The sequence below is a fragment of the Dendrobates tinctorius genome, unplaced genomic scaffold, assembly GCF_039654945.1.
Source record: "Dendrobates tinctorius isolate UK_male_01 unplaced genomic scaffold, ASM3965494v1 ptg000126l, whole genome shotgun sequence".
Taxonomy (NCBI): domain Eukaryota; kingdom Metazoa; phylum Chordata; class Amphibia; order Anura; family Dendrobatidae; genus Dendrobates; species Dendrobates tinctorius.
In genome coordinates, this window is record NW_027361794.1 from 2,974,488 (window position 1) to 2,987,252 (window position 12,765).

General features: G+C 43.7%; 1 protein-coding gene across 1 annotated transcript in view; it reads right to left on the minus strand.

Moving 5' to 3' along the window:
- Positions 1 to 3,438: 3,438 nt before the first annotated feature.
- Positions 3,439 to 12,765, minus strand: part of LOC141047236 (uncharacterized) — a 351,306-nt gene continuing 341,979 nt past the window's right edge. The window contains exon 7 of the mRNA XM_073542218.1: positions 3,439 to 5,023. Within this exon, the coding sequence (XP_073398319.1) occupies positions 3,492 to 5,023 (1,532 nt within the window). The 3' untranslated portion in view covers positions 3,439 to 3,491. The remainder of the gene's footprint in view (positions 5,024 to 12,765) is intronic.

Below are 12,765 nucleotides of genomic sequence, written 5' to 3' on the forward strand. Positions count from 1 at the left end.
TAAAGCAAATTTATGGCACTGTAATTGGGAATTCCCCCACATTCAAAAATTTTGGGAAGACTCTGTGGCTTATATATATATAGAATATGGAAAATAGCTATTCCCAAAACCCACAATCTTGTTTATTCCAATATCTTAATCTAAAGAATAATTCTTTTTTTTTTATTCAATAGTTTTTTTATTAAGGTTTTCTGAGTATAACAGGTATAAAAAGGGGGGGATAAATTAACAGGTTCATCATAAGTACAATATAGCGTACAGTGTTGATACATTGAAGAATAATATAACAAAAAATACACTGAAGTAATGAACCAGGGAATGAGAGAGGATAAACTGAAAATGTTGAAACTTTCCTCTCGGCTGGGGTAGGGGGAAGAACAGGAAAATCAAAACAGTAAGTTATCAAAGGGGAAAAAAAAAATAAAATATATATATATATATATATGAAAGGGTATACTCTCCAAGTGTAAAACTCTATAGGAATCAACCAAGTAAGTTGACTAATTCAAAATTCCACAGACTATCAGATCATTTCCCTCAATGGTGGAAGGTGTACTTGCTATACATAGATTTGTTAAGTACAGAATAATTTTTTTACGTCAGGCCACGTGCTCCATCTTTGTTGAGTTTTATCCTTTTTAGTAATGTCCCATGATAGAATTAGTTCATGTGAATAGAATGAGTCCATTCTCCGCCAAATGTCATCCAGTGATGGGATGGATTGTAATTTCCAATTGGAGGCGAGGGCTTGTCTTGCAGCAGTTAGTACAAAAGAACAGAGCCATCTATTAGCATAAGGAAGATCAGTGATGCCCATGTTTAATAAAGCTAATGCGGGGCTCATTGGAACTGCGCATCCAGTACAAGCTGATAGTATCTGAAATATATCATCCCAAAAGGGTTTTAATTTACAACAAGACCACCAAGAGTGTAAAAGCGTGCCTATTTCACCACAGTTTTTCCAACAAAGAGGGGAAGATCCTTGAAAGAAATGGGCTATACGATTGGGGGGGGATGTACCAGCGAACTTGAAATTTTTTTTGCAATTTCCATATGGTTAATACACGATGAGCTTTTAAGGGGCCAGGATATGGCTAATTGCCATTGTTCTTGGGTAAAGGAAGTGCCTAGGTCATTTTCCAACTTGACCATGTATTGAAGCTTATCATTTGTGGGAGAGTTAAGATAATTGTAGGCGACTGAGACCCCTCTAGAAAATCCTTTTTTCCCCAGGATAAATTGTTGGATTGAAGACGGAGCTACTTGGGAAAAAATTGCTGGATGAGAGGATAGGAAACTTTTCAATTGGACATAGGAGAAATAAAAATTACCTGGGAGTCGGCATGATGGATGATCTTAGGTCCTCAAAAGTTTTGAGGAAGACTCCTGAAAGTATGGCTTGCAAATTAGGCACACCATAATCATCCCAGCGATAGAATTGGGAAAATGGGACCACCAAATCAAAGCTCTTAAATGAGACATATTTCAACGGGATGTGTATCAGCTTTCTAGAGATCAACTCTTTCCACATCTAAAGAATAATTCTGAGAGAAGACATACATCAGTACCTAAAATTAATTATAAATTTGATAATTATATGTACCAGACACTGGTTGGAAAAACAGACTTCAAAATTATCAGAAGTAATAGACTCACTGAAAACGCTGATGATATATGACAAATTAGAAACGGAAAAACTTAAGGAAAAAATAACAAAGATTTTTCAGAAAGTGGAGAACTGTTATTGAACACAGTTACACACAATCAGAAATATCTCAGTTGATGGGGGTGTTTAGATATGTATCATGATATAGCTATGAAGAACTGGGAGGGTCTTTGGGAGTTCTGAAGGTCTAGGATGATAATATGGTTAATATGGTAATAAGTTAATATGCGTTCCTTTTTTCTTTCTTACATATTTGCAGTTAAAGTATTGTTGAGACAATATAAATATAAAAAAAATGAAGCGGAGAAATTGAAAAATTGTTCATCCTGAATGTGTTCCTATGATATATAAAATTGTTAAGCAACTGACCCTCTGAAAAACAACATGACATGTAAATGCTTTTCTATTTTTTCTGTTTTCATCAAATAAAAAAAGTTAAAAAAAAGATACGATTATAAAATACGATAAATACGATTTTCGAGGAATTCATTTTTCACACTCTAGGTATGGTCATTATGACTTTTCTCTGTATGATATTTTGGATATTTAAAAGCATTATCCACTACTTGAACAAGCCCTTCTCATTTCTCATGTTTAGTTCTGTTAAAATAAGGTGTGGGTAGTAAAGTTGGAACGGACTGGGAGCAGGGCTCGTGTGATATAACAACCTCATTTGAACCTCAGGAAACGTGAGTCCTGACGATGCAAGAACAGAGCAGGCACAGGAGGCGAGTATGACTGTTTTCATTTAAACAAGGCCAATCACGAGGAATGACAAGGGGTTGTCCTAGTAGTGGACAACCCCTTTAAGATGATACAATTTTCGGTAAAAAAACCCTTCCAACATTTTTACATGAAAAAGGCTTCTTGCCTGTGTGAATTCTCTGATGTTGATTAACAGTTGATTTCCATGTAAAACATTTCGCATATTAAAAACATGAAAAAGGCATCTCAAGTGTGTGAAATGTTTGGTGACTACAAAGAGATTGTCATGATCCTGGTCGAGGTTTGCTTTCTGCTTCCCGGCCTAGTCAGGTGGAGGTTAATCTTCTCTGCCTCTCTCTGGTGCGTGGGGGCTATTTCCCTACTTCTGATATAGTGTTTTCTATGTTACTGTTCCCCACAGTGTATGACCTTGCTTGATTTCTGACCTGCCCTTCCGTCTTCTGTTTTTGTTTTGGATTGTTCTGTCTGGCTCTGACATTTAGCGTGTTACTGGCTGTGCTTTCGTCTCGTCCTCTTGTTACCGCGATCCCGACCAGCTTTTTGACCTCTGGCTTACTTCAGACCTTGTACCTGCCTTCCCCTCTGATACTGCATACCCGGCTGTTGCTGACTTGGCTTGTATGACCTCTCTACTGCCCTCTAGCGGTGTTTGCTCAACTCTACAGGTCTTCGCTTGAGGTGAGCTCCTGTTACCTCCCTTCCTCGCCCTCTGCTGGTTGTCCCTGTATTACACGACAGAGATTATTTCTTCAAAAAACATTTTCCACATTCTGAATCGAAAAAAGGCTTCCCCCTGTGTGAGTTCTCTGGTAGCAATCAAGATTCTCTTGCCGGTTAAAACATTTCCCACAGTCTGAACATGAAAAACACTTCTCCACCAAATGGGTCCTTGGGTGGCTATTAAGATATGCTTTCTGGTTAAACATTTCTCACATTCTGAAGAAGAAAAAGGCTTCTCCCCTGTGAGAATTCTCTGGTGGCTATCAATGCTCTTTCTAGTTTAAACATTTCCCACACTTTGAACATGAAAAAGACTTCCCTCCGTGTGACTTCTCTGATGTTTATTAACAGTTGTTTTCTGTGTAAAATATTTCCCACATTAAGGACATGAAAAAGGCAACTCCCCTGTGTGAATTTTGTGGTGATTAAGAAGAGATAATTTCTTCACAAAACATTTCCCACATTCTGAACATGAAAAAGGCTTCTCCCCCAAGTGGGTTCTATGGTGGCTATGAAGATGCTCTTTCCGGTTAAAACATTTCCCACATTCTGAACATGAAAAGGGCTTCTCCCCTGTGTGAGTTCTCTGGTGGCTATCAAGATGCGCTTTCCGGTTAAAACATTTCCCACATTCTGAGCATGAAAAAGGCTTCTCCCCTGTATGAGTTTTCTGGTGACTCTCAAAATGTGCTTTCCGTGTAAAACATTTCCCACATTTTGAACATGAAAAAGGCTTCTCCCCTGTGTGAATTCTCTGGTGCTTAACAAAATCTGATTTATGTGTAAAACATTTCCCACATTCTGAACATGAATAAGGCTTCTCCCCTGTGTGAGTTCTCTGGTGGTAAACTAAATATGATTTCTTTGCAAAATATTTCCCACATTCTGAACAGGAAAACGGCTTCTCCCCTGTGTGAATTTTCTGGTGGCTATCAAGATGCTCTTTGCGGTTAAAACATTTCCCACATTCTGAACATGAAAAGGGCCTCTCCCCTGTGTGAGTTCTCTGGTGGCTCTGAAGATACTCTTTTCGGTTAAAACATTTCCCACATTCTGAACATGAAAAAGGCTTTTCCCCTGTGTGTGTTCTCTGGTGGCTATGAAGATGCTCTTTTCGGTTAAAACATTTCCCACATTCTGAACATGAAAAAGGCTTCTCCCCTGTGTGAGTTAACTGGTGGCCATCAAGATGCGCTTTCCGAGTAAAACATTTCCCACATTCTGAACATGAAAATGGCTTCTCACCTGTGTGGGTTCTCTGGTGGTTAACAAAATATGATTTCTTTGCAAAATATTTCCCACATTCTGAACAGGAAAATGGCTTCTCCCCTGTGTGGGTTCTTTGGTGTATAACAAAATCTGATTTCTGGTTAAAACGTTTACCACATACTAAACATGAAAAAGGCTTCTCCCCTGTGTGAGTTCTTTGATGTCTGAAAAAATTTGATTTCTCTGTAAAACGTTTCCCACATTCTGAACATGAAAACGGCTTCTCCCCTGTGTGAGTTCTTTGATGCCTGAATAAACATGATTTATTTGTAAAACATTTCCTACATTCTGAACATGAAAATGACTTTTCCCCTGTGTGAGTTCTTTGGTGAATAACAAGAAAGCATTTCTGGTTAAAACATCTCTCACATTTGGAACAAGAAAATTTATTCTCCGCTGTGTGAATTTTTTTATATTTAAGAAAAGACTTTTTGAGGGAAAAATTATTTCCATATTCTGAACGTGAAAATGACTTTTTTGCTTTAGAAGCATTTTGTTTGTTAATGATTATTTTGTGACTTTGATTTTCCTTAATTGTCGGTAATGAATCAGACGACAGGACCTGTTTCAATGGATTAGATGATAGATCATTGTTGTGAAGGGATGATGTCAGCTGTCCCTCTGATCTCATGGTACAGTCATCTGCCAAGGATAAAACCAATAATTATTTTTGTGTGAAGATATCCTTAATAATTGCATTTTTAAAAATTTCTTCTTAAACTGTCAGTAAAAATGGCAAGTTATGTAAAAATATTGAATTATTCATCAAGACAATGACAGTTCACAGTCTAATGGAAAAACATAAGATGAACCAGTGCAGAGTGATGTTCACCTATTGGTTCATTATGTCTCGCAAATATGGAATAAAATCCACCAATCAATGTTATGTAGGTGAAAAGAATACTAATAAAAACTTCATCTAAGAAAAATCAAATCCCCACTCAGGTCCATCAACAGTCAATGGAATAACAGAGGTTTTCACATTAGCTCTTGAAAAGAAACATGGCTTCTATAAACCAATTCAGCAATATACACTATCCAAAAATCAAATATCCCCCTCGCTTCTAAGCCTTGCAGTGTACCCAAACCACATTTAGTATCCATGTATTTGGCATTACTATGGTCAGAAGAGTCCACTTAATGTATGATGTGTGTATCTCCTGGAGCACAATCTGGGCACAATGTGTTGAGTAATAAAATGGCATATTTGAAGGACCTGACCCAGAAGTCCAAGTGATCATGTGCTATATCAGGCTACCTCCCCCTGTGGGAGGTGCCTGGTTATTGTTTTGCAGCCTGACTTGGTCGGTTTGGTCCTTGGTTGGCTGTGCGCTGTACTCGGGTCCTCTGCCTTTTGCCCTGTCTCTGTGCTTTGCTCTGCCGTGCCCGCTGGCACATGCTCCGCACCTACTCTTTACTCTGTGCTCTGTCTTTCCGTAACTTTGGTGTGCTTCCTTGCTTTACCCACTCTCGGGCATGCTCGCCTGTACATGCCACACGTGCTCTCGTACACCCGCCTTGCACAGCTCAGTATCTAGCACACTCCCGTGTACACGCTTCTCTACAGTTCTATAACCTGCGCACTCCTGAGGCCACGCTTTGCGCTCTCCTGTCTGCAGCTTACTCTCCGTTGCGTCCCGCAAACACACTCATTCCTGTCTCCTGTGAGCCGGCCACCTGGTTCCAGCAGTCGTGGTATCTTACCCCCTTGGGCTTGCCCATGATACTCCCTGTATAGGGGGTAGTCCTCACTAGGCCAGCTCGCCCAGGGAAGGTGTGTGCCATGACCCAGAGGGTCCACTCCAGAGTCATCACGGTATAACAGACACCATTCCTATTGAAAATCACAGAGGTGGATCGCTGATGTTTTGTGGATGTGTGAGCTACAAAGGTACAGGAAACTTAGTCAACGTTGAAGGAAAGATGCAGTACATCATCAGCAAATACTGGAGGCAAATTTGCAATCATCAGCCCAGAAGCTGCGCATGGGACGTACTTGGACGTTCCAACATGACAACGAGCAAAAACACAAGACCAAGTCGACCTGTCATTGGCTACAGCAGAACAAAGATTAAATTCTGGTGTGGCCATCTCAATATCCTGACCTCAATATCATTGAGCCACTCTGGGGAGATATCAAGAGCGCAGGTCATGCTAGACAACCCAGGAATTTACAAGAACTGGAGGCTTTTTGCCAAGAAGAGTGGGCAGCTTTACCATCTGAGAAAATAAAGAACCTCATCCACAACTACCCCAAAAAATTAAAGCTGCCATTGATGTTAGAGAGGGCAATACACAGAATTAAGAAATGGGATATGTGAACTTTTGATCAGGGTCATTTGGATGTTTTGGGTTGTAATTATGATGTAAAAAGAGAAAACATAGTAATTTGACAGTAAATGGCTTCACCCAACCACTAACCATGAGTGGAGAAAAATTTTTAGTGTTATCATTCCTATTCTCTGAAAAGAGGCCAAGAAAGAAAAAAAATCTGCCGGGATTAAGTAAACTTTTGAGTACAACTGTATTTTTTATGTTTGGCTGCAGTCACACAGTTAAAGACCATTTTTTTGCAAAAACTAGTTTTTGTATCACCATATTTTGAGAGCTATAATTTTTCCATATTTTGGTCCACAGAGTCATGTGAGGTATTGTTTGTTGTAGGACGAGTTGACGTTTCTATTGGTACCATTTTCAGACACATGACATTTTTTATCGCTTTGTATTCTGATTTTTAGGAGACAGAATGAACAAAAACCAGCAATTTTTTTTTTTTTTTTTAAAGCCATTCCGTGTGTGATAAAATTGATAAGGCAGCTTTTTTCTTCGGGTCAGTACAATTACAGCAAAACCAAATGTATATAGTTTTTTATGTTCTGGCGCATTTACATAATAAAAACTATTTTACAGAAAAAATAATTATTTTTGCATTGCTTTATTCTGAGAGCTATAACTTTTTTACTTTTCTACTGATGGAGCTGTATGATGGCTTGATTTTTGCGAGACAAAATGACGTAGGACAGTTTTATAGGTCGGGCGGTTTCGGACGTGACTATACCAAATAAGTGTACTTTGTTTAATTTTATTTTCATAAAAATATTTATTTATGGGTACAATATATTAATTTTTTTGCAGTTATTTTGTGGGGGGTTTTTATATATATTTTTACAATATGTTTTCAATTTTTTCTATATTTACTTTGTCCCACCATGGGACTTTCACTTTTTACAATCTGATCGCTTGTAAACTTTCTACAACATCGGCGATCGAGAGCAGCTGGGGCTCCCTCCCTCTGCTTGTCTGCTAAATACTACGATCGATATTGATTCCAGTATTTTGGGGGTTACAGTGCCGGGAACGATGCGGGCACAGCTCCTTCACTGAGTTACGGATGTCAGCTGTCAGAATCAGCTGACACTCGGCAGTGACTGCGCACCCACAGGCCCTGTGCAAGGGAAATCTCCATGACGGATTCACACATCCGATGTCAGTAAGTACCAGGTGACTTGAATGTATGGATACGTCAAAGGTCGTAAAGAGGCTAATGTTGTTGATCATGAAAGCGAAGTTTGGCCAGAAAGACTGGACCTGGTCATGTAGGGACCATATGAGCACATTCAGCAGCACAGAAGGAAGAGAAGGTAGATTCATCCAATAAGATATCAGGGTTCTAAGAAGCCAACAGCATCATTACCATACACTTTCAAGTGATTTTCTAACTTGTCAGTGTGAAGAGTTAAAACTAAAATCAGAGCTGGTTTCATTTTCTCCATTCTCTGAAGGTTTCGTTTCTCTATTTTTGTTGTTGTAAGATACATTTTTGTAATTAGGATGAAAAAGTTCAGGCTGTCATGAAACCAGACTGTTCCCATCAGGTGCAAGATAAGGGACCCGGGGGGTGTAGAATTCTGAAGAATATACCATTATACTACTTTCTATGCTATTTGGATACGGACATATATGCAGTTTCCGGTTTTCTTGCAATATTATTGGCTTATAAAGTGAAATGATGCTATTGGTAGTTGAGAACTTTGCATAATTAAGCAAAATATTATAAAAGAAGTGATTAAAATAAAGGGGACTAGTGATCTGTCTTGATCCTCCCGTACAGAGACCCCCGTCTCCGTGTGGTCATTCCCAGTTGCTAGCAACGCCCTGTGAATTAATTTGGAAATCACTGGATCAACCGTGAAGGGTAAATTTAGCCCTCCCTCAACATCAGCACATACTATGTACGCTGTGTGGCAGGGCTAAGGGTCGTGTAATTGATGGGAGATATGTGCCTCATAAATGGCTTGTCTCTATAATGTAAGGCATAATGTAAAGCCTACCAGATATGGTTATTGTTGTTGTTTGAAGGACCTGTGGTGAGGTCACAGTCAGGTGACCAGTCAGCTGCTGGGATCGTGGGTGTGGCTACAGCCTTATAATGTGGCCTGCTCCTGAACCAGGGAGCTGTATGTGGGGAGGACTAAGCCTCCCATGTGTGCTGAGACTCCTGCTCTGAGTCTACAACCACGGACATTTTGTGCTATTTTGCCTGAGCTAAAGGCTACTTTTTGGTGTTACGCTGCCTTGTGCGTTTATGACGTGAATAAACCGCAAGCACTGTTGAAGAACCTGTCTCATATTTGTCTCCCGCTGCACCTAAGCGAGTCACATCCCCACAATTGGTGGTAGACGTGCGGGCAGCGGTCCCAGCAGAGACTTGAGACAGTTGCTGCATGTCTTGGGTGAAGTTTGCAGCGGGGCAACAAGCATTGCCTGGAATCATGGAGGACCTCATGAAACACCTGGTCCAGTCCCAGGCACTGCAGCAGGAAACCAACAAGCTGTTGTTACAGCAGATCCAGCAAAGCCAGCAGGAGCAGCGGCAGCAGTTCCAGCAGAGCCAGCAGGAACAACGGCAGCAGATGCAGCTTCTGGCAACCGCCATCCAGGAGGGCAGGACGAGCGCCCCAACCCCAGGTCGGGCTGATGCCACCGACGTCGAGAAGGCGGTAAGACGCGCATTACAAAAAATGACCCCTGAGGATGATGTGGAGGCCTTCCTGACGGTGTTTGAGAGGGTGGCTGAGAGGGAAAAACTTCAGCCAGAGCGGTGGGCAGAGGTACTGGCCCCATACCTAACGGGGGAGCCCCAAAAGGCGTACTTTGACCTGACCGTACAAGATGCTAGAGAGTATCCCAAATTAAAAGCGGAAATTCTCGCACGCTTGGGGGTAACAATGACTACCAGGGCACAGCGAGTTCATCGCCGGGCCTATCACCGGGACAAACCCCCGCGCTCCCAAATGTTTGACCTGTTGCACCTGGTCCAGAAATGGCTGCAGCCAGAGTCGGCTTCCCCTGCACAGATGGTAGCGCGAGTTCTGATGGATCGGTTTGTGCATTCTCTGCCGAGACCTCTACAGACTTGGGTTGCCCAGGGTGATCCCCAAAATGCTGATGAACTGGTTGGGCTGGTCGAGAGATACCAGGGGATGGAAGGTTCCTTGGGGAAGCAGCCCATTCCATATTGGGGGTCCCACCAGGGGGCGAAGTCCCAAAAAGGGATGGTGCGTCAAAGGTCAAAAGGGGCGGGGAAGGCGGTGCCCAAGGTCCCCTCGGGTGATATTATTTGCTGGAAGTGTCACAGGCCAGGACATATAGCGGCCCGTTGTCCCCAGACCACTGAGCCGATGGACTGCAGCATGGGACGCCGTAGTTCATACTACGCATATCCAGCTTGCAGTGTGAACTCGCTACCTAACAAGGGGCCACAAGCGTGTCCCGTGAAGGTGAACGGTCGAGCAGTAATGGCACTTCTGGACTCCGGGAGCTTGGTGACCCTTGTGAGGGCCAGTTTTCCTCTCAACATACTCCGGAGTAAAAAGATTGGTGTTCGGTGCATACATGGCGATGCAAAGGACTACCCTATGGCTAGGGTGAATATTGAAACGGCGCATGGCACCGAGTCGCATGAAGTTGGCGTTGTTCGAGACTTGTTGCATCCTATAATTATTGGCCGGGATTTCTGTCTGTTTTGGGATCTGTGGGGGATGGGTTCTGAGGGTGCTAGCAAGAGCAGGGAACCAATCCACTCCACTGAGGTATCGCCACCACCTGAGGCAGACGGGTTTCCTTTATGCGTCCTTGTTGGGGATGAAGAGGAAGGGTCCCCTGTACCTGACATCCCGGAGTTAGGGGTGGCCGGGGAGAATTTTGGGACTGCCCAACATAGGCACCCCACGCTAAGGGAAGCCTTTAACAATGTCACCGTCATTAATGGGGTTGCACAAGAGCCGGGAGCAGACACAAGGTTTCCCTATTTTATGTTGAGTGGGGAATTGTTGTACCGAGTCACGAAAATAAGGGAGGAAGGGGTGGAGCAGTTAATAGTACCAGGCCCCTATAGACGGAAAGTGTTGGACATGGCCCATTCACACATCTTGGGGGGACACCTGGGGGTGGAAAAAAACGCAGGAACGGATTGTACAGAGGTTCTATTGGCCTGGGTGTCACCGGGAAATAGCAAACTATTGCAGATCCTGCCCGACATGTCAGTTAACTGCCCCCACATCTCATTTTCAGAACCCTCTTGTGCCACTGCCCATTATTGAGGTGCCATTTGAGAGAATTGCCATGGACTTGGTCGGTCCCTTAGTTAAATCAGCTCGGGGCCATCAGTATATATTAGTCATCCTGGACTATGCCACACGCTATCCTGAGGCCATTCCCCTGAGAAACTCCTCCGCGAAGAGTATAGCCCGCGAACTGGTCCATGTGTTTTCCCGGACAGGTTTGCTGAAGGAAATCCTGACCGACCAGGGGACACCTTTTATGAGCAAGGTGATGAGAGAACTGTGCAGAGTCTTGCAAATTTCCCAGTTAAGGACTTCAGTGTACCATCCGCAGTCAGATGGCCTTGTTGAGAGGTTTAACAAGACACTGAAGAGCATGCTGAGAAAAGTCATAGAGGAAGATGGTAGAGACTGGGATTGTCTCTTACCGCATTTACTGCTTTCTATCCGTGAAGTTCCCCAGGCCTCCACGGGGTTCTCGCCGTTCGAGCTTCTGTACGGCCGGCATCCGCGAGGTCTCCTAGATATAGCCAAGGAAACCTGGGAAGCCGAAGTCACGCCCCACAGAAGCGTCATTGAGCACGTGGCACTGATGCAGCAGAGGGTTGCGAAGGTGATGCCCATTGTTAAAGAACATCTCCGCCAGGCACAAGAGGCTCAGGCCAGGGTCTACAACCGGTCAGCCAGAGTGAGGCAGTTCAATCCGGGAGACTGAGTTCTCGTGCTAATCCCGACGGTGGAAAGTAAGTTCTTGGCCAAGTGGCAAGGGCCATATGAGGTGGTGGAGAAGCTGGGAGACGTAAACTACATGATCCACCAACCCAGAAGACGGAAGCCATACCAGGTTTACCATGTTAACCTTATCAAGCCATGGCAAGATAGAGAGCCAGCGGTAACTCCGTGCTTGCTGGGCAACCTAGAAGGGGAGGTTGGAGCCGTTACCATAGCGGAGACTCTATCGAAGGCCCAGAAACAGGAGTGCCGAGAGTTACTCCAGAAAAACAGCGACCTGTTCTCAGAGTTGCCGGGGTGCACGAAGGTGGTGGAGCACGACACTCTGACCGAGCCACATGTGCGGGTGAACGTGAAACCCTATCGTATTCCTGAGGCCCGGCAAGAGGTAATCTCCAAGGAGGTGCAGTGTATGTTGAAGCTCGGGGTCATTGAGGAATCCAAGAGCGGCTGGTCGAGCCCGATTGTCCTGGTCCCAAAGCCTGATGGTGAATGGAGGTTCTGCAACGATTACCGGAAGCTGAATGAGGTCTCCAAGTTCGACGCTTATCCCATGCCACGCGTTGATGAGCTCATCGAGAGACTTGGACCGGCCAGGTACATAACCACTTTGGATCTGACAAAGGGATATTGGCTGATTCCCATGGCACAGGAAGCCAAGGAGAAGACGGCATTCTCCACACCAGACGGGTGCTTCCAGTATGTCCGGATGCCGTTTGGCCTACAGGGAGCTCCGGCAACCTTCCAGAGGGCAATGGATAGAATCCTTGCGCCTCATAAGCTATATGCTGCCGCATATCTGGATGATATCGTCATCTTTACCCCGGACTGGGAGACTCACCTGGAAAAGGTCCAAGCAGTGTTTGACGCTCTAAGAGAGGCGGGGTTTACAATAAACCAGAAGAAGTGTGCCTTGGGGAGAGAAGAAGCCAAGTACCTCGGATATGTAGTGGGGCGTGGCGAGATCAAACCCCAAATCAATAAAGTGGAGGCAATTCAAACATGGCCGAGACCTCTGTCAAAGAAGCAAGTTAAAGCCTTCCTGGGGATTGTGGGATATTACAGGAGGTTCATCCCAAACTTCGCCAC